This window comes from Pteropus medius, unplaced genomic scaffold, assembly GCF_902729225.1.
Source record: "Pteropus medius unplaced genomic scaffold, Ma_sr-lr_union100, whole genome shotgun sequence".
Classification (NCBI taxonomy): domain Eukaryota; kingdom Metazoa; phylum Chordata; class Mammalia; order Chiroptera; family Pteropodidae; genus Pteropus; species Pteropus medius.
This window is the reverse complement of record NW_024341895.1, coordinates 723102-750950: the sequence shown is the minus strand read 5'-3', so window position 1 is coordinate 750950 and position 27849 is coordinate 723102. Positions and strand designations below refer to the sequence as shown.

The 27849-nt window shown below is 44.2% G+C and overlaps 2 protein-coding genes, 1 non-coding gene and 1 pseudogene across 5 annotated transcripts; 1 reads left to right on the top strand and 3 right to left on the bottom strand.

The window, feature by feature from the left end:
* Positions 1 to 365: 365 nt before the first annotated feature.
* LOC120599356 (CD209 antigen-like protein C) lies at positions 366 to 3926 on the bottom strand. Its single transcript, XM_039858413.1, is given in 6 exon segments — positions 366 to 425; positions 478 to 634; positions 1451 to 1545; positions 2323 to 2474; positions 3323 to 3405; positions 3871 to 3926. Coding segments are annotated over 6 exon segments (603 nt in total).
* Positions 3927 to 12399: 8473 nt separating this feature from the next.
* Positions 12400 to 12505, top strand: LOC120599464 (U6 spliceosomal RNA). Its single transcript, XR_005651910.1, has one exon. It is a non-coding gene; the product is annotated as a U6 spliceosomal RNA (small nuclear RNA).
* Positions 12506 to 17583: 5078 nt separating this feature from the next.
* LOC120598495 (CD209 antigen-like protein E) lies at positions 17584 to 21506 on the bottom strand. Of its 3 annotated transcripts, none has more exons than XM_039857301.1 (8): positions 21415 to 21506; positions 20148 to 20225; positions 19940 to 20026; positions 19584 to 19643; positions 19220 to 19297; positions 18815 to 18966; positions 18229 to 18338; positions 17584 to 17819 (listed from the first exon to the last, which is right to left on the bottom strand). In XM_039857301.1, the coding sequence occupies exons 3-8, from the start codon at positions 19995 to 19997 to the stop codon at positions 17678 to 17680; spliced, it is 600 nt and encodes a 199-aa protein (XP_039713235.1). In that variant the 5' UTR covers positions 19998 to 20026; positions 20148 to 20225; positions 21415 to 21506; the 3' UTR covers positions 17584 to 17677. The 3 variants fall into 3 exon arrangements, with proteins under 3 accessions (XP_039713235.1, XP_039713214.1, XP_039713224.1); XM_039857280.1 differs by lacking the exon at positions 21415 to 21506 and adding an exon at positions 20400 to 20539; XM_039857290.1 differs by lacking the exon at positions 21415 to 21506 and adding an exon at positions 20400 to 20537 and having other exon boundaries at positions 19220 to 19294.
* Positions 21507 to 27148: 5642 nt separating this feature from the next.
* On the bottom strand, positions 27149 to 27266 carry LOC120599390 (uncharacterized; annotated as a pseudogene).
* Between the last annotated feature and the right edge of the window lie 583 nt (positions 27267 to 27849).

The following is a 27849-nucleotide window of genomic DNA, read 5'->3' as shown; positions in this document are numbered from 1 at the left end:
GTTCTGATATGCAGAAGAGAGTGGGGCAAAGAAGTTCAAAGATTATTTCAGGCAAGACCACTTTCCCTTAGGGGAAGGCAGGAGTCTTGGCTAGTCCTAACCAAGAAATTCCAGGTTGACTGGTTAAAGCTTACATCCCTGGGAGGGGCTGAAATTGCAATGAAGTCTTTGTTTGCTGACATGGGGCTTAGCACAAGTGACTCCATTTGAATTTGTTTCTTCTTATTTTTTTAAAGATCTCCAAGGAGCAGGGTGCCCAGAACTACAACCTCTGAGCCAAGGGGAACCTTGAGGCAACAGAGGAAGGACAGAGTTCAGCCCATAACGGGTGAGAAGTCTGACAGAGAAGAGTTCCAGAGCTTTTGTCAAGATCTCAGCATGTACAGACCGGGAGAAGGAATGCTGGCGTAAACATGGGTGAGGTTCTGCAGAACCAGCAGAGGGGAAGTTGAGGCTGCAGGGATCAAGTACAGATACCAGGCTGCAGTCACTGAAGCAGGAAGCTGTGGACTTTCTGCAGATTCAGAATTTGCTGATGTCACATTTGGAGTCGTTCCAGCCATCACCCCTGAGCTCCGCACGATCTTCCTCCCCACTGCTGTGGAGCTCTCCTTTGTTCCAGTACTTCATGAAGCTGCAAAGGCAGCCCAGACCATGAGCCCCTGTCCCACTGTGTTAACTGTGGTTCTAGCTTCTGTTAACCTGTTGTTTTCACATCTGCCCTGTATGCATGTGTCAGGCACGCCTCGTTCTGGACAGCCTGATGGCATGCCTGAGTCACTTGACCTTGGCCTCCTGCCCCCACGATTTTAGCAGGAGTCCTCCTATCCGGGATATGCTTTTCAAATACAAAGTGATCAATCCAGAGCCCACACCCCCAAACACCACAGTTATCAGGCTCTCACCCTCCAGGTCACTATTCTCCTGCCCCAATCACCCGAAGGCAGATAACCAGACACCCAGGGCCAGCCCCTATGCCCCAGAGCCCACTGAAATTTTCTAAACTAGCCAGTCCTAAGCCTGCTTACCCGCGTTGCCCACTCCTGCCTGTGAAAACCACAATACAGGCTCTTGCCCACAGTTCCTCCTCTCCCTCTGCCTCCTGACCAAACCTGGTGCTTCCCTGTGCAGCCCCCCTACAATGTGATGTGCACTTTTTCTCTTGGAACCTATGACTATGACAAACTGTCTTTTCAATGGCAATCTGATCTGTGGGCCTCGGATATTCTGCTGACATACACTATATTTTAAAACACCCACCCAGGCTGCAAGCTCCTCCTGCAGCTCTGATGGTGGAATTGGGGGCACTTGCCATCCTATAGAGACATGAGTATGATTTTCAACTCAGTGAAAATCTCAGACTGTTAAGTCTGGGGATCAGGAAGTGGGAGAAGATCCTCATGTCAGGGTTCACTCCCACTTGATAGAGGGACCCATTTCTGAGACTTACCTGAGCAGCTGGGGTGAATTGTCCAGCCAGTGCCACGTGCCTTTGTGTTTCAGGTCTGAGAGCCCCATCCAGGTGAGGCAGTTACCCTTGGAAGTCTGCAGCTGCAGGAAGTCCTGGTGGATGAAGAGAAGTCAGGAAGGAGCTTGTCCTTCCACTTTCCAGATTTAGCATCTCTTTAATTTCTTGTCAGGTAGTTCATCTTTTAGTCTGACCTTCAGCTTTTGAGTTTGCCAGATCCTGAGCCCCTGCCTGTGCTCAGGATGTCTGAGTTTTCTCACATCTGTATCCTATGAGCACACCTGTTCTGACTTGCAGACATATGTGCACACCTGGTCTCTCATCACACACATTTGGTAATAAGACATGGTTGTAGGTTTCACATGTGCTAAGTATGTCCACACGAATTTACTCATGCCTGGGTTTAATGTGCTGGAAACAGTTCGTGAGAGCTGATCATGTACATCTCTTTTCAGCTTCTCACTGAGTGACATCATGTCGATAGCTCGAAATCAACCATGGTGGGAGAATTTACACCAGGGAAATGGGCAAACACTAAATTGGCAAAAGCCAGAAATCAGGACATTCCCTCCACCCCGACTCAGAGAGCTAGTTGTTAAACACTTGCCAGCACACTACTGGGGTTTATTTACATGTTATGCGTTCCCCAAAACACTCACACATGTTTAGAGATTGTTTATATCTCCTTGCAAAGTTCCCGGGACCCCCTCATTGATACCCTTCTCTTCCCCGCCTTTCCACATGGAGTAATCAGCCTCTCTCCCAGAACATCCACTTTCCGTCTTGTCCCCACTGGCCCGTGGTCGAAAGCACGCTTCAGGCCAGGTCAGGATCCCCCGATAAGACTAATGTACCTGCTCCTCGGCACTTTTGATCACCACAAGTTGGACGCCCACTTCCTTGCTGGCAGCAGCAGAGTCGTGCCAGTTCTGCTGGGAAATGAAGAAGAAGTAACAATGTCCTAGGAAGAAGGTCCACTCCCAAGGACAGGAGCAGCACAGGGGGACTGTTGGAGAAGGCAGGTCCAGAGGCCTCGATCCCTGTACCTGCCCACTCTAATCTCTTGAATGTTGAAGTCCTGCCTTGACTCCGCACCCTACATGGACCATTCATTCCCTGTCCGCTTCCTGAGACCCCCCCGCCTCAGCCCCTGGAGAATGCAGAAGTCCTGACCCTCATCTCTTCCACACTGGAAGGAATAAGAACTTTATAGCTCAGAACAGGAGCTTGGATTGATTTAGTGCCTGCTGTGCGTCTGGCCCCCTGGGAACACCAAGTCCTCTTTTTCTTATTTCAGAGGAGGAAACTGAGGACCAGAGAGGAGGACTGACACAAGCAGAGTCACACCACATGGACAAGGGTCTAGGCCCTAAGATCCCAGTGTCTGGTCACTCACTTAGCCTTCAGCTAGGTCAGCTCCTGGTAGATCTCCTACTTCAAGTACTCCGGCCCCTGGGGTCTGGGGATCTTGAAGACTGTGCCAAGAAAAAAAGAAACTACGATTATTAAACACCTACTGTGTATTGTGCCCTACACTGGGCTTTCTGGACCCTTCTGAGAGTCAAGGTCTTTGTTAATCCCATTTGAAGAAGGGAAAATTTGACATCCAGAGAAGGCCACATCAGGAGGTCTGCTATAGTCAGCACTCTTCCCTCTGGCCTTCTCCCCCTCCGACCCTGCACCAGAGGTGGGAGAAGCTATAGGAGAGGCCACTAGGCAGCTGACCAGAGAAACCCAGAGGGACCCGAGTCCTGGCTTTTAACCCCACCTCCCTCTGGGACCTGCTGTCCCCCAACCCTACCCACTACTAGCCTATGTCTGCAGCCAAAGGGCCCAAGCTTGGGAGGCCCTGACCCTCAGGGCCTGCCCCTGACCTTGGAAAGGCTACCAGGAGTCCAATGAAGAGTGTGAGGGGTACGGGGTGGAATGGCCCTGTCCTGAGAAAGAGAAGAACAGGTGGTTCCAGCACACTTGGGTGCCAGCCTCAGCCCGCTCCATGGACAACCTGCCTCCCATCCTCTAAATCCCCCCACCTCCACCTCCCAGGACCCAGAGGTCCAGGCCCTCAGCCCTTACCCCCCAAGGACTCAGGAGTCCAGGCTCCCCACTTCCATTTTTCCAGGACTCAGGCCTCCAGGATCCCCAGACCCTACCTCCTCAGGACCCAGGAATCTGGTGGTAGTTGTCGTCCCCTGCTCCCTGTCCCCTAATCTTGTTGCATCTGAAAAGGTCCTGAAGCTATGAATCTGTCAGAAACTAAAGGCTTTCGGGGGAGTCTGATGCCACTGGTTATCGGCTCTTCCTCCTGTGAATGGGCAGAACATGACTCATAACCTGGACAAGCTGAGACCAGAGCTAGCCATCCCCTCGCCCACCTCCCCAAGATCCCAGAGTCCCCCCACCTGGCCTCATCCAGGGTGCCCAACTGCTGTGCCATCAGTTTCTTGGGGTCACGCATGTCCACCCCTGTCTTCAGATGCCTCATCCAGGATCTTGGGGACCACAGCTTTTATTTCCTGCCCTGGGGTGCTCAATCTCTGTGTTACCCTGGGTCCTTGCAACACCCCCTGGATGGAAATCAAGATAGATCCCCAGACACCAATGCAGACAAAGAGAAGGTTTTATTGAACTTTGTACAAGGAAACCAAAGCCGTGAGAAGGAAAAAATGGGTTCTTCCCCCAGGGAAGCTGGGGCATTGGTTTTAAAGAGTTCAGGAGCGGAGTTGGAGGGAGCTGTATCTAGGCAGGTATAGGTGGAGTTTTCTTGGAGCCCGTGCTGTTCGACTACACACTTCTTTGTGCTTGCGTGTCTCATTAGCATGTTAAATCCTCACCCCCAGGTGTGATTCTTAGCATTACAATGAAGAAAAGATTACACAGGGGCACTTTTAAGCCAAAAGGAAAGTCCCTCGGCCCTTTGTAAGCAGGTCCTTGCCTTAATGTTGATTAGTCTCCCTAGGGCAGGTGTCCTTGGGGAACTTATCTAAGTATTAGCATCTGGCTCCCATTTGCTCGGCCCAACTGACTGGGCAGCAGGAAGTTGCCTGTCTTACCTATACCTACTTTTACTCGGGAACAGAAATAGGAAACTGGGCACTGACATGGGAAAAGGCTAGAAGGAGGGAGGGGGCCTCTGATACGAGATGGTCTAGACCTTCCAGGAATGCCAGGGCAGTGCCGCCAGGTCTGGGGTGAGGTCGACAGCTCGGTCATGGCACAGCTGGCTTGGGATCTTTCTGATGAACTCTCATGACATGGGAAGTAAAACTAATTTATTATGCCTCCTCCACATAGGGCAGGGTGGGCAGGTGGTGCCTCCGATCTTCCTTGAACCACTGTCCCCTCTGACCTCTGGGCCCTGCTGCTTGGGCTTGCTGATGTCCACATTTATGGTGATTTCTGCTGACTTTGAGAATAGCAGCTGAATCGGAATTACTTATGTTTATTTAATGCGTACTATAGTGGGGCACTTTTCTAACTACTTTATATATGAATTCATTTACTCTTCCCACCCTGGGGATAGATAATACACCCACCATTTTACAGATAGCGGAAACGAAGCACAGATAGGTTAGGCTTCGGGGCCAAGGTCACACAGTTGGGTAAATACTGGAGATGGGATCTGAACCCAGACGGTCTACCTCCACAGTCTACACTGTTATCCAAAAAGTATAAATAATAACAAAGAGGAAACAGAAAGTTCATAGATTTATTCACAATAGTCTCAAACTGGAAAAATCCAAGTGACCACCAGCAGGTGACTAAAAAATAATTGTGTCATATTCATACAGTGGAACACTATATAACAATGAAAAGCAAACGATAGACACATGCAACAACATGGATCTCACATGAGCAAAATAATCAGACATAAAGAGCATACACTGTAAGATTTGATTTTATATGAATTTCAAGAACGGGAAGAACTAAAGTTTGATGGAAATTCAGAATTGGGGTTAACTGGAAGGGGTGGTGGGGATTGACTAGGAGGGGGTACACGGAATTTTCTATGTGCTGGAAACGTTCTGTATTTTGATCTGAGAGGCAGTTATGTGGGTGCATCATAGGTAAAAGTTTCGTGAGCTGTACACATAAAATGGCACAGTCCTATACACATGTATTATACCAATGCCAGCTCCTAGATTTGAGAGTGTACTGTAGTTACGTAAGATGTCACCGTTGGGGAAAGCTGGGTGAAGGGTCCACGGGACCTTGCTGGACTACCTTTATAACCTCCTGGGACTTTATCATTATTTCAAAAGAAAAAGTAAAGAAAAACAGTTAATAATTAAAGAATAGCACTTTTTCAAAATTTAAGGCTAGCAAACTCATTAATGTATTTCATGTATGAACCAATTTTTGAGCTTACCAACAAAAACATTATACTCTGAATTGTTCTTTCTTTTTGAAATGCCACTGTTTTAAATGTTAGACATGAATAAAACATCTTCGAGTGTTCATACAGAATGCTGGAGTAGAGTGACTAGAATTCTGTTGTTGTTTTTACTACCTGAGATTTTGTTATATATTTCAAATGTCCTTTTTAAAGAGAAGAATCTGTAGGACCACAGGAGTTGGGAACCTGAGCTTTGCTTCAAGGGAACACCAATGAGTGATTCTTGATCTGTACAAACTCACGCTGCGTGTAGCTCGACTTTGCTATTCCTTAGGAAAATGCAGGTCAAAACTGAGGTGAGATATTACCTCACATTCATTAGGATGGCTATTTAAAAAACAAAACAAACAAACAAAAAAACAGAACATAAATGTTGGTAAGGATGTGGAGAATTGGAATACTCGTGCGTTACTGATGGGAATATAAAGTGATGCAGCTAGCTCTTCCTCAAAAAATTAAACATAGAATTACCCCATTGCTAGGCTCATACCCCCCAAAATTTGAAAACAGGGTCTTAAACTGATACTTGTACTTCATGTTCATAGCACCATGATTCACAATAGCCAAAAGGTGGAAACAACCTGTATCCATCAACGGATGAATGAATAAACAAAATGCAGTTATCCATAGCCATGGAACATTATTCCACCTTCAAAAAGAAGGAAATGCTGATGCCCGCTACAACATGGGTGAACTCGAGGACATTATGCTAAGTGAAAAAAGCCAGATACAGAAGGACAGATACTTTAAGATTCCACTCACGTGAGGTCCTTAGAGGAGTCAGATTCATGGAGACAGAAAGTCGACGGCGAGAGCCATGGGCTGCAGGGTTGGAGAGGAGTAAGTATTTAATGGGGACACAGTTTCACTTTGGGAGGATGAGAAAGTTCTGGAGATGGATGGCGGGGATGGTTGTACAATATTATGAATACGCACTTAAAAATGGTTTAAATGGTCAATTTCATGGTATGTATATTTTACCGTAATAAAAATAATTTTTAAAAACCTGTGTGTCACTGAGTGTGCCCACATCAGCTGTTGAATGCACATCTGGGAATTCTGAGAATTTACTTCCCTGAAGAAGAAAGGAATAAAAATGTACTCATTTGAAGCTTACAAATAATGCTGTTAAAACTCAATGGTAACAAAAAAAAAAAAAATGCCCTAGTCTAGCTAAAGTTATCATCAGTCTAGATTATACAATGCGTATTTGGTTAGTGTTAGGCTAATGTCAGTAGGTTTCATGTGGTTGCAATGATCTTTAACAGAATTGTAATGGCTATCTTAAAATTTTTTTTAAAAAAAACCTCAATGGTAGTTGATGATCATGGGGAGTGACTGCTAATGGGTACAAAGTTTCATTTTGGGTGATAAAAATGTTCTGGAATTAGATGATGATTGCACAGCCCACGAACATACCAGAAACCACTGAATTATACACTTCAGAGGGTCAATTTTATGGTATATGGTTTACATTTTAATTTTTAAGAACACGTAACAGTAACCACAGCAACTGTTTAGAATTTAGAGTTATGAAAAATTTTGGAGAGGAGCGTTTTATCACTAATGTTGTTTAGAATTGCCGGGGCGTGCAAATAATGAGCAGGTTGTCTTTTAGTCTATTTTACTGTCATTTAAAAATTCTCTACAGATGACAATGGCTCAGTGGATCGCACCAGAGTGGACTGCCCCCACCCCCTGCCTCTAATCATTACACTGTGAGGACAGGAGGACACTGGGACCTTCCAGGTCACACTGAGAAGCAGGGAACACCCTGCTTTCATAGCAGTGTGACTTTGTTTCGGAAGTACAAATTTTCGTTCATACATGAAATATCTCACTGATTCGAACAATTTCCTAAAACTAAAAAAATATATATATACTCTTGTTCCAAGAACTTTATAGCTGTTATCTAATTTAATCCTTACAACGACCCTGCACGGTGGATGCTATGATTATCCTCATTTTACAACCATGCAAACGAGGCTCAGAGAGGTTGAGGAGAAGGCTTAAGGTCACACAGCGCCCAAGTGGCAGAGCTTGGCTTTGGAACCAGGCGGTCTGGTCAGGCGGAGCCTACGGCAGGGCCTCGGCCCTCACCCTGCTCACACCTCCAGGTCGGCAGCTGCTCTGTCTAGCTGTCTGGAAGTTCAAGGTTTAGGTCGGTCCTTTGCTCTGGCTGCCTCCCAGCAGACTCCCTCGTCTCCCAACATTCCAGACCCTGAATCAAGTCCTGGAGGCAGGAGGAGGGTGGATGAGAGGAAAGAAAGGGTGCAACTGGGGGCCAGTTGGAGGTCACCCTGCGGTGTGCGAAGGTGACATTGAAACATCATCTCTAATGGCATCGCTGCCCTTCCTGGCTCCTCCTCTGCTCACCGCTTCCTCTTCCCCCACAGGCTTCCCCCACCCACCTTTATTTTGGTTCCAGAGTGAGAGGTGGAATTTGGAGCAGAACAGGGTGGGAACACGAAAGAAGCTGTCCCAAGAAAGGAAAGTGAGTACAGCAGAAAAAAGGAGAAGACGGCGGCCATGGATGACCTCAGAGCGAGGGAGGCCCGGAGCTGGGCACTCTTGGTACAGCGGGGCATGGCTGTGGGCTCCTGGGGGCTTGGCCGGAGTGGGGTGGCAGCTGAGCAGATGCTAAGCTGGTGGGTTCAGTGGAGCCAGGGGTGACAGTTGGAGAACAGAGCTTTACCTCAAAAGACCTGGGATCCCACGGACAAGTAACCCAAAGATCCAGGCAGCTAGCTGGACAGGGGTCAGGGGTGAGGCAGGTCTCAGATGGGGGCCTAGACACCTGGGATCTGGAGGAGGTAGAGGCTGGTTTCCTGGACTCCTGGGAGTTGGAGAGGCAGAGGTAGGGGATGCTGTCCCTGGGGCAGGCTGAGGCAGGGACAGAGGCTCACTGGAACCGCCCATCCTTCTCTCCCTCACAGTGTCTGGGCTAGAGGCTGCTCCCATGGTGTTAATGCTTTTCTCTCTCATACTCTTTGCTGGGTTCCAATGTCACCACATCCTCATCGGCACTTGTTACCACCTTTTGATTCCAGCCACCCTAGTGGGTGTGAAGTGATATCTCACTGTGGTTTTGAATTTCCCTTGGGGTGCTTATTAAAAATGCAGATTCACTCTCAAGAGAGTCCAATTCGGTGAGCTTTGAATGAGACTCAGGGCAAACAGGGTGTTTTTCTTTTCTGATAACTGGGTTTAACTTCTCATTCAAGCTCTCGTTTCTTCCTGGTAGCACATTTCATCACAAGTGAACACATACTCAACCTTCAACATGGCACGAATCTGAGACCATGGAAGGTAATGGTGCACAGGCATAAATGAGGTCCTTAGCAGCATTTTGAGCTCACTCTAAAACAGCACTTTCAGGCACCTGGGACAACTAGTCGTTTATTCATTTGCTCATGCCTGTTTGTGTTGTTTTCTGTTGCTTACAACTAGACGCAACCTGACCTCACAGATGAAAAGGACAAAACCAGCCATGAGTTTTAAACATGGAGACAATTTAATAGCCCTGCTTTTAGGAATGGAGTGAGAGGCATGGATGTGTCTTAGTCAGCTTCGGCTGCTATAAAAAAAATATATATATATATATTATGCACTGCGGGGCTTAAGTAACAGACATTTATTTCTCACAGTTCTGAAGACTGGAAGTCTAAGATCAAAACGCCAGCAGATTCTCTTCCTGGCTTTTCAATGCGTCTTCGCAGGGCAGAGAAGGATAGGGCTCTGGAGTCTCTCCCTCTTCTTACAAGGGCACTAACCCCATATGAGGGCCCCACCCTATGTAAACCCAATCATCTCCCACTTCCAAATATGATCCCCACTTCCAAATATGATCACATTGGGGGTTAGGGCTTCCATATATTAATTGGTCCCCACTTCCAAATATGATCACATTGGGGGTTAGGGCTTCCATATATTAATTGGGGGGGGGCCGTCACAGACATTCAGTCCATAACAGTATAATACTGAGAACCATGGAGTGCTTTAGTTGGGAATAAAGAGCAAAGCCCTTTAAGCTGATCTGTCTGCTCTTGGGGATCTAGAAATTTCCATGTGATTTCGACAAGAAAGGATGAAGACATGATTGCCCTAGAGAGAAGAAGCTTTCCAGGCAAAAGTCAGTAGATAATGTCCACTGTTGGTAATTCGAGAAGAATCTATTACTGAGAAGAATGGCCCTGTTTCGGGACATGAGGTCACCCCCATAGCCATGAAGGTGAACAAGACAATGACTGCCCAGTCTTCTCGCACTTGGTAGGACTCTGTCATTTGGGGGTTGTTGAGTAATGGACTAGCCTCGTCACAGGTCCATGTGGGCTGACCAAGACAGAGAAAATGAACTTCTTTTTAACAATGGTAAAATACACATAACATAAAACTTATCATTTTAACCATTTTAAAGTATACAGCTCAGTAGCATTCAGTACATTCACAGTGTTGTACAAGCATCACCATGATCTAGTTCCAGAACTTTTTCAGCACCCCAAAAGGAAGCCTTGGTCCCATTAGTCTTACTCCCCATTCCACCTCTCCCAGCCTCTCTGGCAACCACTAATCTGATGTCTGCCTCTAAAGCTTTGTCTGCTTCGGATATTTTATATACATGGAGTCGTACAATACATGACCTTTTGTATCTGGCTTTTTTTGCTGAGTGTCGTGTTTTCAGTCTTTCTATGTTGTAGTGTGTGTCAGAACTTCATTTCTTTCATTTCTTTCAACACCCCCGTTGTCTGGATCTGCTGTATTTTGTTTATCCATTCATCAGTTGATGGCATGTGGGTTGTTTTCTCCATTTGGCTAGTATGAATAGCGCTGAAATATTAACTTTTATTTAACCTTTCTTTGGTACCCTATGTGTCTACTAATGCCAGTTATGTTCACTGATGCCGTAATCTCCATTGCCTGAATCTCTCCCTCCCCTGCACACCCCCACCCTGTTTGGCTGTGATCACTTATCAGGCTGGCAAATAAGGTTGACACAACTGGGAGTCTCCTGTAAGCCTAGAAAAATACTACCAATGCTACTCACATCTTTGGATATTAATAACATCATCCATTTGTATCGTAACAGCTCTGAAAAATCTCCAGGTGTCCCACAAATGGTGAGAGCTACCCGTCTCCCAAATATTTCCTTCCCAAGCAACTCTTAACAAGGACTGGGGAAAGCAAAGCAACACAAAACCACATCGTTGGCATACGTGAAGATAGAGAATGCCACAACTTAAAAAAAAAAAAAACTAGAGGAAAAGAGAAAAACCATGGAATCACAGCATGAGATTCTTCATCCTTCTGCTCTACCCCTGCCCCAGAGGCAATGAAGAAACTCTGCAGGGAACCCAAAAGAGAGAAACTAGCAAAGAAATATAGGGTTGATCTGGAGCTAGCTCCAGAAAGACAAAGCTCACCCTAAGTCTGAAAACAATTCAATGACCTCTGAACAGATCAGAGTGTGAACTGTAGAAAAGGGATGGATGCTTCAAAATGCTTAGCTCTGGGGAAAGCAAATGCAAGAAGGAAAAGGAAAGAGTTCATCGGCAATTGGATGGTGAAGTGGGACAGAAATAAAAAGGGAGATCTAGAGTCCTTCAAGACGAAATTGGATGTCCCTCCATCTATTCCCGCCACCAAGAAAACAAACAAAAATCCAATAAATTATGTCGATTTTGCTGTATTGACATGAGAGGGTGCCATTGAGCTGCGCATCTCATAAACATCCCTAATGATAAAACAACAAAAGGACAGTAGTAAATCCAGAGAGTATCATTAATTGCAAAAAAAAAAAAAAATCAAGAAATGAAAATCCACACAAATCAACTAAGGAAAAAGCACACACACCCTCGAAAACGAATCAAGAAGTAGGAGACAATTGTAAGCCAATACTCTAAATGGAATTAAATCATCAGACAAGCATTTGAGTATACGAAAAATCAGCCTGCATCAAAAACTCAAAAACTATAGAACTAAGTGCTTATGTGAGTAGAAGAGAAAATCAGGGATAAATGAAGAGAGCATTGAATCAACTCAGGAAAGAAAGAGAAGAAAAAAGAATGATCTGAGATGCAGAATAAATTATAAGGTACCTGAGAGAGAATAGACTCGAGTGAAAATTTAATAAAGGGCATTGGAGTAAGGCAGAAAAACAACAAAGAGAGTGACAGCGACATGCAGAAAGAATAAAAAAGGAGTCAAAGAGAGAAATTAATTGAAATGGAATTTGAGGCATTGAAGGAAAAAAGTGTGTATTATTGGAGTCCTTGAAGAAGAAAAACAACTAAACAGAGCTAATATTTAACCATAATCAAAAAAATTTTTCTGGAAATAAAAATATCACCTGAATTTACTCTCAAAAGGGCCATTCAGGTGTCTGGGAAAATTTACTCAGAATGGTGAACTTGGAGAAATATTCTAGTAGAACTATCTAATTTCAGAGATTAAGATACAATCCTCGATTCCATCAGAGAAATAATTTACAAAGTCAAAAAATTAGACTGGCATCAGACTTTTCAAAACTAATATTCAAGTGCTCGCTTCAGCACACATATATGAAAATTGGAATGATACGGAAAAGGTTAGCATGGCCCCTGTGCAAGCATGACATGCAAATTTGTGAAGTGTTCCAAATTTAAAAGAAAAAAATTAATATTCAAGCCAATAGTAAAATGAGCACCATTTAAAAACAAAAACAAAACAAAAATTCTAGCAAAAGTGTGAACCAAGAATTTGACACCTAGCCCAGTTGTCCTTCCAATATACACAAGAAGTTAAAGAACTCTGTACCCATTAGTCTTTCTGGAATAATCTATGAGAGGATGCATTTCCTCCAACAATACAATGATTGTTTCTCATAGAGGCATGAGCTAGAAATTAGGCGACTACTTCTTGTGTATTCTAGGATTAAAAATTAGCAAATTTATTGTGGATAATGAGAGCCAGGTTTCTCACTGTTGGAGAAAGAAGTTAAAAATAAGTCAAGGAAAATGGCTACAGTAAACACTGTGGTGTGGGACTGCAAGTAGAGATATCAGTGTGAACTCGTGGTTTTTAATATGCGTACAGACAAGAAGATACAGAAATGAATATAGAAGTGTATATATGGGTCAGTATGCATGCATGTGTCTCTTAGCACTACCTCCATGGAAGACCTAGAGCAAAGGGCGCCCCAATATCAAAAGCAAACTTAAACCACAACGAGAGACCACTTCATACCTGCTAGAATGGCTATTCTCCAAAAAAAAAGAAAAAAAAATTAGAATAACCAGTGTTGGCAAGGATGTGGAGAAATCGGAAACTTTTACATTCATTCATTGCTGATGGGAATGTAAAGTGATGCAGCCAGTGTAGAAAACCCTTAGGCAATTCCTCGAAACATTAAGCATAGAGTTACCATATGATCCAGCGGTTCCACTCCTAAGTATCGATCCACAAAATTTGAAAGCAGAGACTCAAACAGATATTTGTGTATCCATGTTCATAAAAGCATTATTTACAATAGCCAGGAGGTGGAAGCAACCCAAGTGTCCAACAGATGAGTGGAAAAACAAAATGTGCTCCATCCGGACAATGAAATAGTATTCAGCTATTAAAAGGAAAGAAATTCTGACACGTGCTAAACCACGGGTGAATCTTGAAGATATACTCAGTGAAATAAGTCAATCACAAAAGGACAAATATGGTATTATTCCACTCATATAAGGTCCTCAGAGGAGTTCAATCCAGACAGAAAGTAGATGGTGGGAGCCAGAGGCTGAGGGGCCAGGAGTAGGAGTGAGTGTTTAATGGGGACAGAGTGTCAGTTGGAGATGAGAAAGCTTTGGAAATGGATAGAGGGGATGGTTGTGCAATGTTGTGACTGTGCTTAATGCCACTGAATAGTACATGCTTAAATGGTAAAACAAAACAAGGCAATAACTAGCCCATTGATCTTGGTTTCTAACCAAAGAAACCACTGGAGAAATGGTTCATTCCAGAGCTGGAGGAGGGACGATATGAAATGAACCTGGACCATCTTGTGATGGGAGCATGTTAGAAGGCCATAATAGTCAACCTGAAGAAGTTCTTAATGGCCAAAGCTAGAACAAAGTAAATATTGGTTGCACTGGATTATAACCATGAAATAAAATAAATATCCTTGAGTACATAATGATGGAAATAAGTGAATATTTAAATAAATGGGAGAGAAGGGACACTTCTTCTTTATGGAAGAATTCTGATTAATAAATGTAAAATAATTAAGGGCAATAGAAAATCACCATTTAAAATAAAAAACGCAATAATAATTGCCACAGGCAAGATTTGTTGACGGATGCCAAAATCCATGGATGAAAGTCACCTGACAGGCACCACCTTAACCAAGTAACTATGGTTAACATCACCACTAATAAGACATACCAACATCAAGATGAGGCACTGGGAAGGACACAACATCACTTCTGTAGGTTTTTGCCAAAAAAGGATAACCTCAATCTAATCACAGGGGGAAAATACCAGATAAACTCAAATTGAGGAATGGCCTACAGAATAAATGATCAATAGTGGTCAAAAATGTTAAGGGCGTAAAAGATATAAAAACACTGAACTGTCACAGATTGAAAGAGACTGAGGACACACGACCACTAAATGCCATGTGGCATCCTGGACCAGAAAAAGGTCCAGCTGTAGTTTGATTAATGGTAGTGTCTCAGCGTGACTATCCTGGTTTTGATTATTGTCCTGTGGTCGTAAAGTGTTAACACTGGAAGAAGCTGGCGGAAGAGTGTATGGGAACTCTCGGACTGCTTTCTCGGACTCTAAGTCTAAAATTATTTCACAGTACAGAGATAAACAAATGCATCCCAGCATTTCTCTACCTCGCAGCGTTTGTCTTTACGCGAAGTTCTTATTTCGTCTGTGCCCGTGTGGTTCCTCCATCAATCAGCAGAGCCGGAGGCAGGGACTCGTGTGTGGTTTATTTGGTAGGTGATCCCAGGAAGCGCGTGAGGCAGTGTGGAAGTGAGAACTGGAAGGGAAGAAAACCAGTGATGAGTATGTCAATAAGCAAGTAATTCTGGTGGGCGACTGAATCTGAACACTTCGCCTCAGAGTCATCCTTCCAGAAGGGGGCTGGAGGATTTAACCACTCACTCTGACCAGTCATCTGTAAAGGCTGCTATGAAGACGTGAGGAATCATTCTCCGACCTTCCTGGCAAAGTGTCTCAGATGCTGATCGCTGGACATGTGGGGCTGCTGTGTCCAGACATGTTGCATGTATCAGTCAGCTTAAGTTGTTTTGCAATAACCAATTGCCCCCAAATGGCTTCAAATGACAAAAGCTATTTTTTGCTCATATTACAGGTCTGTAAATGGTGGACTTCCCATATTCCCAGCCTCTGGTGTTGTTCCTTTTTATTCCTTTTGTGTGGTTCTTTGTTGGCCTCACATAATTTCTTCGCATGCGTGCACCAATCAAAACTCGGCCAAAGATTGACAGGGACTCTCTGCAGGTTCTGTGCAGTGCTGTCTTCTCAGAACTTCGCCCTGTGAATCCCGGCCTCTTCAGCTGGCCGCAGATCCCAACTCTTTCTTCAAATCTGGGGGACCTGTGAATTCTGCATGGGTTTCCCCTCCGTACATTACAACCTGGAAACCCTCTCCAGGCAGCACGTGAGGGCAATTGTAGCGCTCACCTCTTTCCTCCTCTTTCAAGGACTACACTTATTTCCAGTTTCTGAAAATAATGTTTCATACATTCTGTCCAGTTTGTTTGTTTGTTTACTTGTTTTAAGCAGGAGGGTAAATCCAGACCCTGTTTCTACATCTTGGTTGGAAGTTATCACGGACATATTTTAATTCCATCTTTGCAAACATAAGCCGAGAAGTCAGAACTGTCATGATTACCTGAGGAATTTTTGTTAGGAGAATCCTTTTTGTCATTAACTGAATTGAATCAACTTGATTCCGGGATCATTTTTGTTTTCAGTACAGTTTGGCAGTTTGCTCCTCCCGCCCCATTCTCCTTTTTTATTTCACTGGGATTATTTAAATAATAAATTGTGCTAGCCTCCTAGAATGAGTTGGGGTGAGGGCTCTCCTCTACACACCCAGTCTGTGGGTGTTAGCTGAGGTTCTGGACTTTCTTTACGGACAAGTTACTAAGAATCTGGTATGCCTCAAAAAGAAACCTCCTAAATCTCAGCAATGTAGCACAGTGTAGTCATGGTTGACATGCACTCTTGCTAAAATTGTTGCAGGTTGACCAATCTATCTTGTTCCAGTTACCGCTGTGAGTACCAGGGTTGCCTGGGGCAGGGGACCAGGGAGTGCCAGGAGGTGATCACTGGCTCATAAATGTCCCAGTCCGCTAGTGATGTGGTGGATCCAGTCTCAGCCTGTCCACTCACCGGGCAAGATTCTTGCTCATGATCCAGAATGAGTCACATGAGCCCAACCTGAATCTGATCCAGTTCCACTAGAAGCAGACCTTGAAACAAGGATTCCAACGCAAGGAGTGTCGTTCTCACACAGCAGCAGCCGGGAAGTGAGAAAGTGGCACAGGGAAGGGAAGGACGCCATGAGAAAGAGTTGGCATCATCGAGCAGGGGACCGTTGGGGGAGCAAGGGCTCGGTCCTGCTGCTGACCTCCGAATGATCGTGTGGAACACGCCTCAGAGGTGTCTAGGTCAAGAGCAGAGAGACATGGGGGAATGTCCCCTAACTCCCATCTGTCATTGAGCACAATAATGGTGGGCAGAATAATATCCCCCTAAAGTTGTTCATGTCCTAATCCCCAGAACCTGTGAATATCTTATGCTACATGGAAAAGTGAGAATGAAGGTTGCAGATAAAAAATAATCTGCTGGCCTTAAAACAGTGAGATCGTGCTGAGCTATCCAGCGGGTCCCAATGTAATCACCGAGGGTCCTTTAAATGTGGCAGAGGGAGGCAGGAAAATCAGGATTAGAGAGATGCAAAGTGTAAAAGACTAAATGTCATCGTGGTTGGCTCTGAAGGTGGAGGAAGGGGCCACCGGCCGAGAAGGGCAGGCAGCCTCTGCAAGCCAGAAAAAGCAAGAAAACCGATTTTCCCCTAGAACCTCCAGAAAGGAACACAGCCCTACTGACATCCTGATTTCAGCCCAGTGAGACTCATTTTGGACTTCTGACTTCCAGAACCACAAGATATAATACATTTGGGTTGTTTTAAGCCAGTAATTTGCAGTACTTTGTTACAGTATCAGTCGGAAATGAATACACACACCTAGAAATAATGTTTTTAAAAAATGTATATGAAGAAAAATCATAAAACTTTACCGAAGGACATTTTAAAGGTTCCTGAATAATTGGTTCATGAACGAATGGACAGATAGACAGACATATACATACATATGTATATTCCCGACCAAAATTACAAACTGATTCAAAACTATCTCTGGAAAACAAAATGCACAATAGTCGAGAGAAACGCTGAAAGGAGACAATGTCCTAGTGTATATCAAGCATATTACAAAAGTAGAGTGACTGAAACAGTGGCAAAGGAATAGACAGTAAGTACAATGGAAGGCAAACTGCACTGTGTGACTTTATTAAGGGGACGTCATGGGGGCTGAGTAGGGGCGCTGAGACCATTAACAGAAGAGAGATGGCCGATAGCCTCTGGAGGAAGCGACTTAGGAGAAGAAGGTCTCAGAGGTCTCAGGATCTCAAAAAAAAAAAAAAAGCGGTAGGGGATGGGGTGGGGGGATGGGGTGGGGTGGGGCCAGTGAAGAGTTAGCAGAGCGCATGCCCAAATTGCGTGATCTGGGGCGGGAGGGTAACAGTGGCCCTCAGAGGCCAGGGCACGGAGATGAGGGCTTCTCGCAGATCCAGAAGTTTTCTGCGTTACATACGCTATCATTCCAGCCGTCACCGTACAATTCCACACAGTCCTCATCTCCTTGGTTGTTAGGTTCCCCTTCTTTCCAGAAGCTGCGAACACCATGAGAGCTGAGTCCCCTCCCTCACCCAGAGCTACCCCATGCCCCTGCCTCCGGCCCCAAACCACTCTTGGACGAGCTGGTCCATGGCCTTTGGAAGCATATTTCCAAGAAACAGCCAGAGGGAAGAGAAGAATTCAGAGGCAGAGTTTTCAAAATGTGGATTCGAACACCACCTCCCTCCAAATCTGCTCTAGCAAAGTAAAAATGTATATTACTGGGCCCCACCTAGACTTACCGAATCAGAACCCCTACCCCACGCCAGGGGGACACAGGACTCTATATCTCCACCCAGCTTCTCTAGTGATACTTTCCAATCCCAAAGTCTAAGCACCCCTGGTTTGAAGCGCGGACCTTTCCCCTCCCCTCCCCCTCCCAGGCCATTGTCGCTGGGAGGTCACCTGAGATGGAGGGGGCTATTGTCCACCCATTTCCAGGACCCCTCATTGTGTTGGTCGCTGAGGCCAATCCAGATCCGCTTATTTTTGGCATCCCAAGACTTCAGGAATTTCTGGGGGCATGGGAGGGGGTGGGGCATCAGGAGGAAGATCCATGAATGCCACCCATCCCGTGTCTGCCCACAGCCCCCTGCCTCCCGCAGAAGTTTTTCCTGCAGTCTAGCCTATAGCCCCTACTTAAATTGTATGTGTTCATGTGCACATGTATGCTGTGAATGTATGGAAATACGTTAACATGTGTCTCAGTTCACGTATGTGTCAAGGGAGGAATCAGCCTCCCGCCCCAGATCAGGCAATTTGGGCATGCGCTCTGCTGAGATCGTTTTCTGCCCATACAAGGGCTCTTCTCACATGTCCTTCCCAAGTCCATTATGGTTCTTCCTCTGGGAAGCCTTCCCTGACTGCATCTCTCGCCACCCTCAGCTGCCCACCACACCTCCATCTCTCAGAGGGCAGAAGAAGGTGACAGAAGGCTTTCTGTTGACCAGTCATCTGGCCCAGTCTAAGACAGGAACCTTGCCTGACGCACCTGCTCCTCAGCATTGTTGATGATCACCAGCTGGGCACTCATATCCTTACAGGCAGAGACAGAAGCTTTCCAGGTGCTCTGGGTCTGGGAGAATATATAGCAGCTTCCCTGGAAGAAGTTCCAGTCCCAGGGGCAGAGGCGGCACAGGCCAGCTGCAGAGGAGGAACAGGGTTGGGCTGGCCAGCTGGGGAGACAAGCCATTCAGATCCCCAGCCCCCAACGCCTGCTTTGGATCTTGAGAACCCAGGGGTGGACCCCTTCGTTCAGCTGTCAGCTCAGTCCCTGAGAAACCCATGAGAAAAATTCCAGTTTTGCCCTGCTGTTCTCAGTCGTCACCATGGAAGGTGAGCCCCAGCCCTATCTATGACCCCACAACTCCCTCCTGACATTGATGCCAAGCCTTACCCATGGTGGCATTCATCCAGGTCAGCTGCTGGTGGATCTCCTGCAGGTCTGACTGCATCTGTTCCTGGAAAACAACTGCTGGAAGAAGGGAATTTTAGTTATTAAGCACCTACTGTGTGCTTGGTGCAGAAAGGGCCCCATGAGAACAGAATTTCTGCATCTTACAGTGACTGCAACAGCCCATTATACAAATAAGAAAACAGGCTTAGAGGGTGACTTGCTAGACATCACCGGCCCCCGGGACCTCATGCAGGGGTCCAGACCCCTCCTCCTCCTCTCCTGCCTTCCCTCCCTTGCCCGTCATCCAAGGTCACACAGCCCCGGAGACTTCTCCCAGTCCAGAACCCAGCGTCCATCCTCTCACCCAGTCTGTGGCTCTCCTGATGGTCTGTCTCTCTCTGCAGGGATTGTTGGATCCTGAAGACTACAACAGAGTAGACAATTCTCTTTTATGAGTACCGACTGTATGCCTGATTCTGTGCCAAGTCCGATTTCAAGGTCTCTGAGAGCCCCCAACCCCCCACTCCCACCTAGAAGAAGATGAACTGTTTCACAGATGAGGACCAGGCTCAGAGAGGGGTAGTAACTGGCCCACAGTCACACAGGAGATGATACAGAACCCAAATGCCCCAGCCCTAGTGGATTTGGGGACTGTGGAAAAGATCAAAGACCATCCCAGAGGGAAAGCCCAGGACTCCTAGCCTCTAGCCCCTGACTCACCTTGAACCAGGGTGGTCAGCAGGAGCATGAAGAGACTCAAGGAGATGAGAAGCAACATCAGGAGCAGAGGGGCCTGGGTCAGACACCCTGCAGCACAGGCAGAACTGGGGGCTCAGGGGCAGCCCCTGCCCCGCCCCACCCATGCTGGAGGGGGCCTCCCAGCTGCCCCCTTTCCCAGGTGCCTGCTGCTGACCACCCACCACAGTACCTATCAAGCTTCTTAATCTTCTGGGTGGCCCAGAGTATTTCTCCGCCGATCTCTGGCTTTGAAATATCTCCCTCTCCTCTGAACAAGACAGAACATACCCAGCTAAGCTTCAAAGCCCACTGAACCCTGTCAGAGGCCAGACCCTCTCCCCTCCCTGAAGGCCAGAGTCCAGATCTGGACTCCCCCAGGACCCTGGAGCCCTGCCATCCGCACCATCACCCCAGAATGGGCGCCCGTCCTCATGAGGATCACCTGGCTCCTTGGGGTCATACATCTCCGCCACCCTCCTTTCCTCTCTGCCCTCTATCCAACTCCTCTCTGGACTATGGTTTTTATAACCCCACGTATTGCCCTAAGCAGCCCTTCTTCAGGTCTATTTCTCCCCAACTCAGGAAGAAGAACAAGAAACAGGGTGGGGATACCACTTCCTCTTGGAAAAGTGGGGGAAGAGATGAAATGCCTGACACAGCTATTAGAGAAGTCATTTAGGGTGGGGGCAGAATCTTCTTGGTCAACGCTAGTGCCAGAAGACGCTGCTCCAACCCCTATCCAGTCCTGGGAACTTTGGCCCCACTTTAGTGAAGGCTCAGTTTCCTCAACTATGAAATAGAACAATGACCCTGCCTCATATTGTTATTGTGAGGTTTAATACAGTACGCCAGTAATGGGTATAAATTGTCTATCCCAATGATAAATACGCAGTAATATTATCACTTAGTATATGTGTTCTCCCTCTCTGCAACAGGTGATAAACCTAATTTTGTTCATCCACAGGTGTGTTCCTGGTGGTCTTCGGCTGGGGGACACTGACAGTTCTCATAACAGCTCTATGAGAAAGGTACAGTTATTATCTTGCTTTACAGACGTGGAAACTGAGACACAGAGAGGGCAAGCAACTGCCTGAAGTCACACAGCTCATAAGTAATGGGGCTGGGAGTTGGACCCAGGCAGGTTGACCTCTGAGTCCTTGTTTAACCACTACACTAAGCAGTTACCCTTTCCCCCTTTGTAATTACTAAGTATTTTGTAGAGAGTCACTTTGAAACTATGTGTATCAAACTTGAAATTTATTTATATATGGACTCCTGGTTTTCCCATCCGGCTCAGTCAGTTTTATGTTACTATCTTTTAATCTAAAGCAAATCTCTTTGTCTGACAGTGGGGAAAGTTGTAATGGCCCTGTAATGAGAAAGTACCCTCAGACAGAAGAATGATGCTGGCAACTCCATAGAATTTAACAGAATTTATTATAGGGTAATTTACTTACCAGAAGATTGGGTCAGAGCAGAGCAGACCACCCGGCAATTCTGTGGAGATCATTCTCTGCTACCAGGCCCCTGTTACTGTACTTTTTTGTAGTGTAACTCAGTTACTAATGATTGACGAGACAAAAGGACAAAGAATACAATAGCACCACGGGCCATGTCTCCCGGTGGTTCTTGTGATAGGTGACTGTTTAAATCTATATTATCATCACTTTGCTATTTATCTAGGTTGTCATGCCAATCCAGCCTGGCCAGTTACTAACAAAAATTTTTGTGGCTACATTTTGGGGAACACAGGTAATCATCGACTAGCAGGCTTTGATATGCTTGCTAAGGACAGTGAGGTTGGTCACAGCATGAAACTTAAAAAGGAAATAAAATCCAGCCACAGAAGTGGAGTTGATTTTGTTCACATGTATATCTATAAACTCTTATAGACAGTATATAATTGAATTATCTTTTTAAATCCATTCTGTCGATCTCTTTGAATTGATGAGTTTGAATCTTTTATATTTAATGTAATTACTGAAAGGGCGGGGTTTATATCTGCCATTTTGTCATTTAGTTTTCATATGTCATGTCTTTTTTGTTCTTCAGTTCATTATTACCTTCTTTTTATTAAATAGATATTTTCTAGTGTATCGTTTAAATTCTCTTATTTCTTTTACTACATACCTTTGGATTATTTTCTCAGTGTTTGCCCTGGGGATTAGTATTAACACCTTAATTTATAATAATACAGTTCATATTAATACCAACTTAATTTCAATAGTACACAAAACTTTGCTCCTATATAGTTCCATTTCCCCCTCCTTTTATGCTGTTGTTACCACAAATTACATCACCTTTACACATGTGTGCTCATCAACTTAGATTTCTAATTATTATGTTATATGGTTGCCTTTTAAACAGGTGGGGAAAAGAATAACAAACAAAAAAAATGATTATATTGTCTTTTATATTTACCTATGTAGATTCACTTTACTGTATGGTATTCTTTCGCTTCTTCCTGAAAGACTCTCTTCATTTATTTTATTGTGCTAAAATACACATAACATAACATTTACATTTAAACTGTACAATTCAGTAACACTTAGTACATTCATAATGTTGCGAGTGTTGTGCAACTATTACCACCATCTAGAGCCAGAACACTTCCATCATCCCAAAAGGAACCCTCATACCCTTTAAGCAGTCACTCCCACTCCCACCTCCCCCAGGACCCAGAAACCTAATCTAAATTCTGTCTCTATGAATTTACCTATTCTGTATATTTTATATAAATCAAATTATATATAATTATACATATAATTATATATAAAATAATAAGTGTGTCTGGCTTCTTTCACTTAGCATAAGTTTCATCCATGTTGTCACATATATCAGTACTTTATTCCTTTCTGTGGCTGAATAATATAGTTTTGCTCAATATAGAATTCTTGGTTGACAGGTTTTTTTCCCTCCAGCGTTTCAAATATGTCTTTCCACCGCCTTCTGGCCTCATTGGTTTCTGAAGTGAAATAAGCTGTTAATTCTGTTGAGGATCATTCGTACATGATGAGACATTTCTCTCTTACTGCTTTCGAGATTCTCTGTTTTTCAGCAATTTGATGATTATGCATCTAAGTGTGGATCCTTTTCAGTTTATCCTATTTGGAATTCTTTGAGCTTCTGGGTATGTAGCCTGACACTTTCATCAAATTTTGGAGTTTTCAGCCATTATTTCTTTCAGATATTCTGTCTCTTCCTTACCATCCCTCCTCTTCTTCTGACACTCTTATTATGCACATGTTGATATGCTCGATGGTGTCCTACAAGTTTCCGAGGCTCTTAATTTTTCTTCATTGTTTTTTTATGTTCATCAGACGGATAATCTCAATTGACCTATCTTCAATTTTTGCTGATTCTTTCTTCTGCTCGATCAAATCTGTTATTGGACTCTTCAGTGAAATTTTCATTTCAGTTATTGTACTTTTCAACTCCAGAATTTCTATATGGTTTCTTTTATAATTTCTCTCTTTATTGATATTCTCTATTTAGCGATATTGTTCTCATAATTTTCTTTAGTTCTTTAAATAATATTTCCTTTAGTTCATCAAACATATTTAAAATAGCTGATTTAAAGTCTTTGTCTAGTAACGTCAACATCTGGGCTTACTCAGGGATGGTTTCTATTCACCACTTTTTCTCCTGTGTATGAGTAATATTTCCTTGTTTCTTTATATAGCTCATATATTTTTTAAAAACTAGACATTTCAAATAATATAATGATATAAGATGGCAACTATGGAAATCGGATTTTTCCTCCCGTTTGTCGTCACTGCTTTATTTATTTTTGAATGTCGCGACTCTGCCTTAGCCTTTACCTTCTGCTTTCACAGAGCCTTGAAGTCAGCCAGAAGTGAGAACCTAGGGACCTCTTAGATATTTCCTGGATGTGTACACAACCCTAAGCATGCATGTGGCATTCCAGATTCCCAGGGATCTGTCAGAACTTTTCAAAGCACTTAAGGACATTTCATTCCTTAATTTTTCCTTTTAAGACTTTTTGGTTCAGCTATTATTTGCCCCAAATGTTATTCATTGCCTCAGGCAGCTGTGATATTAAAACATTTGACAAGTGTCCCCTGGAGAGAGGCTTTTAGCATGGGACAAGTTTAAGTGATGTCAAGTACAGACAAACCTTTGGAGAGAGGTCTTCCAGGGGAACCACTAGACAGGTCAAATACTGACTTCCTTGGGAAGATGTTTTGTAAGAGCTCCCACTCTACTCTTTCTCCAGTACCTCTAATATAGACTATTATTTTTCAAGGCTACTTATGAGCTGGAGAGTGGGGAATAGGACCAGGGTAAGTTAAAATTCCACAGAGTTCACTATTCTTTGCTGAGATTCGGCCTTTTTTTTTTTTTTTTAACTAAATACTCCCTGAATTATTGTAAGCTTTTGTTTGATTTCCAAACTTCTAAAAAAATGTTGATTCTGACAACTTTTGCGGTTTAGTCTTTGCTTTTATTGAAGGGCAAATTTTATTCTGTTGTTTTTGCTTCCATTATCTTTTTTCTTATTTTTTGACGCTTAAATTGTCTTTAATTCAGCAGTGGAAGCCTTTCGCGCTGGCTTCTGTGTCCTTTTGACACGTGCCTATCAGTTTTTTGCTGATCAGTTTCCCTTCCTGTTGGTTTGCAACCTTGGGGATTTCCAGGGTGAAGTCTGAAACTGGCCCCCATACACAGAGGGTGAAAAGAAACCAAAGAAAGAGGCAGACAACTCCACATTGGTAGGTGGCAGGTTTAATACACAAGAAAACTTACTTACAAGGGTTGTCTTGAGTAACCACAGATGACTAGATCTCTGCTCCCTACCACCAGAATCTTCGAAGTTTATATACAGGCATTAATTGGGTTTAGTCACATAGACTGTCCAGATGGTCTCAACAGCATATCACTCTCTCAAGTTTGTATCCTGGAAAATGGCGTCAGCTGTGGGAATGGTGGACAGACATACACATTCTAGGGACAGAGGAAGGGTAAGAAGCCTCTGATGGCCCAGGTCTAGCTCATGGGCTGACTGGCAGTCACATACTCTCAATGATCTCCTTCAATACTTTCTGGTCCATCTAGCTATTCTAGGTTTTCCCTGCCCCAACTCTGGAATCAGCCATTTTTCCAAAGAATCTCAGTTGCTTTTAAGTGTAGCATGGCATTCAGAAACCGAGACCTGGATGTCAAATGTGCTCATAATTATTGGGGTCTCACTGATCTTAGGACCTCTCAGTAGACAAACGGGAACACACAAAACACACACACACACACACACACACACACACACACACACACAGGCACACACACACACACACACACAGGCACACATTTATTTTTCTATGTACTTTTAAAACCATGAGTTTACACTAACACCTCCAATTAAAAACAACAGAGTTCATTCTTATTTTCTCTTCATTCATCTTTGTAACACCTTCACTGATGGTGGGAAATCTGGTTCCTATTATCCTGAATTTATTTCATTAATTTATTTCATTAATCCCTCTATACATAACCAATCTCTTTTTTCTATCACCAACCCCTACCACGTGTGGATACCCCCTCACTGGGCTTGGACACAGACCTCTCCCACCAGGCAGACAGACCCTCATGCGTTATCCTTCTTGCCTCACTTAGGCTCTCATGTCCCATACCAAGCCATCCCTTCACACGGATACTCTCCTCACCAGGTTTAGACTCCAACACTCTGGTGGCCCATTCTGAACACTTACTCTTGTCATCTAAGAACTGGCTGATTTACTCTGTCCCCTAACAGTCTCTCCACCCATGCGAGATGGAGCCCACCCATATTCAGAGCCAGTGTCTGCCTGCCCCCTAGGATGGAAGCTGCCGCTGCTTTTGGCTCATTTTGCCTCTGAAATCCAGCTCATCAAGGCTTCCTTGCTTAACTAGCCCTATTGTTAAGCATGGGTTTTTCTTTGGGTTTTCTAATTGTCACCATGGAAATGAGGGTCTTTGGGATCCTTCTACATTCTAACCAGAAGCAGAAATCCTACCAGGATTTCTTGAGCTCTTGTTTTGTGCTAAATGCTTTTTCAGACATGATCTCAGTTAATTCCCATGATACAGCTACTATTGTTCTCATTGTACCGATGAGCAAACAGAGGCTCAGAGCTTGCTTCACTTGCCAATGGTCCATCAGCTTAGAAAGGCTGGAGCTAGGTTCAAACCATGAAAACACATTGTTTGTCATTCACCTCTGTGTCCTCAACTCAAACCACCTCAAAAAAGGGGGGCAGGCAGTTGATAGTATTGTCTCTCATATTTAGGAAGTCCAAGGGAGAGAAGAGAGGACCCAAATTCAGGCTTCTCTGTCTATTATCTATCTCCCCAACAATGTAAGCTAGGGTTGAAAACATTCTCTGAAAAGGGCCAGATACAAATATTTTTTGGCCTTGTGTGCCATACAGTTTCTGCCACAACTACTCAAGTCTCCCACTATAACATGAAAACACAGGGACGATGTATCAGTGAATAAGCAGGGCTGTGTTTCACTAAATTACAGTTGACCCTTGTAAAACACAGGCTTGAACTGCATGGGTCCACTCATACACAAATTTCTTTCAATAAATACCTGCACTGTGTTTGATCCACGGTTGGGGGTCCACAGATACAGAGGGCTGACTGTATGCATTGATCTATGTCATTTCATATAAGGGACTTGAGGATCTCCAGATTTTGATATCCATGGGGGATCCTGGAGCTAACCCCCAAGGATACCAAGGGACAACTTAAGTTTTTGAAGAGTCAACAGTTATACATAGATTTTCAACTGTGCAGGGGGTTGGCACCCCTAACCCCTGCATTATTCAAGGATCAACTGTTTTTATAAAAAGAGCCAGGGGCTAGCTGTTCAGAGGGAGAAGATGAGTCTATTTTCTTCACTACTGTATCCCTATTGTCAAGAACACTGCCCTGCACGTTAAAGGCACTCCATCAGTGTTTCTTAAAGGACTAAATGAATTATTATTGATTGTATCTTCTTGGTGGAGAAGAGGTGACATGACCAGAGTGACTGGTGCTGGTAGAATGATTGAACAGAGTGTGAAATACCCAATTCGTGAATATATTGCAGATCTTTTGGAGGAGTTTTTGTTCTTTAAAGAAGGGGGAGGGAAACAACATTTATTGGGCATCTGTTTGGTGCTAAGAGGCCCGTTCTTTTTTTTTTTTTTACACCTACAGCACCTGGTCTTCCTAGGTGGTCTCCCATCCAAGTACTAACCAGGCCCGACCTGCTTAGCTTCCAATATCAGACGAGATCGGGCATGTTCAGGGTGGCATGGCCATAGACTCATTCTTTTTTTTTTAATAATTTTTTTCAGTTGCAGTTGGCATACAATATTATATTAGTTTCAGGTGTACAACATAGTGATTAGACATTTATATAACTTACAAAGTGATCCCCCCAATAAATCTAGTACCCATCTGACACCATGCGTAGTTATTACAATATTCTTGACTATAATCCTTATGCTATACTTTATATCTCCATGACTATTTTGTAACTAACAATTTGTACTTTCTAATCCCTTCCCCTTTTTTGCCCACCCCCCAGCAACAAGTAAAATATTCTCTGTATCTATGAGTTTATTTCTGTTTTGATTGTTTGTTTATTTTGTTCTTTAGATTCCACATCTAAGTGAAATCATATAGTATTTGTCTTTCTCTGTCTGACTTACTCCACTCAGCACAATACCCTCTAGGTCCATCCATATTGTTGCAGATGGCAAGTTTTCATTCTTTTTTATATTTGAGTAATACTGTATACATGTCCCACCTCTTTATCCATTCATCCATTGGACACCCGGGTTGCCTCCATGTCTTGGCTATTGTAAATAATGCTGCAGTAAACATGAGGATTCACATGTCCCTTT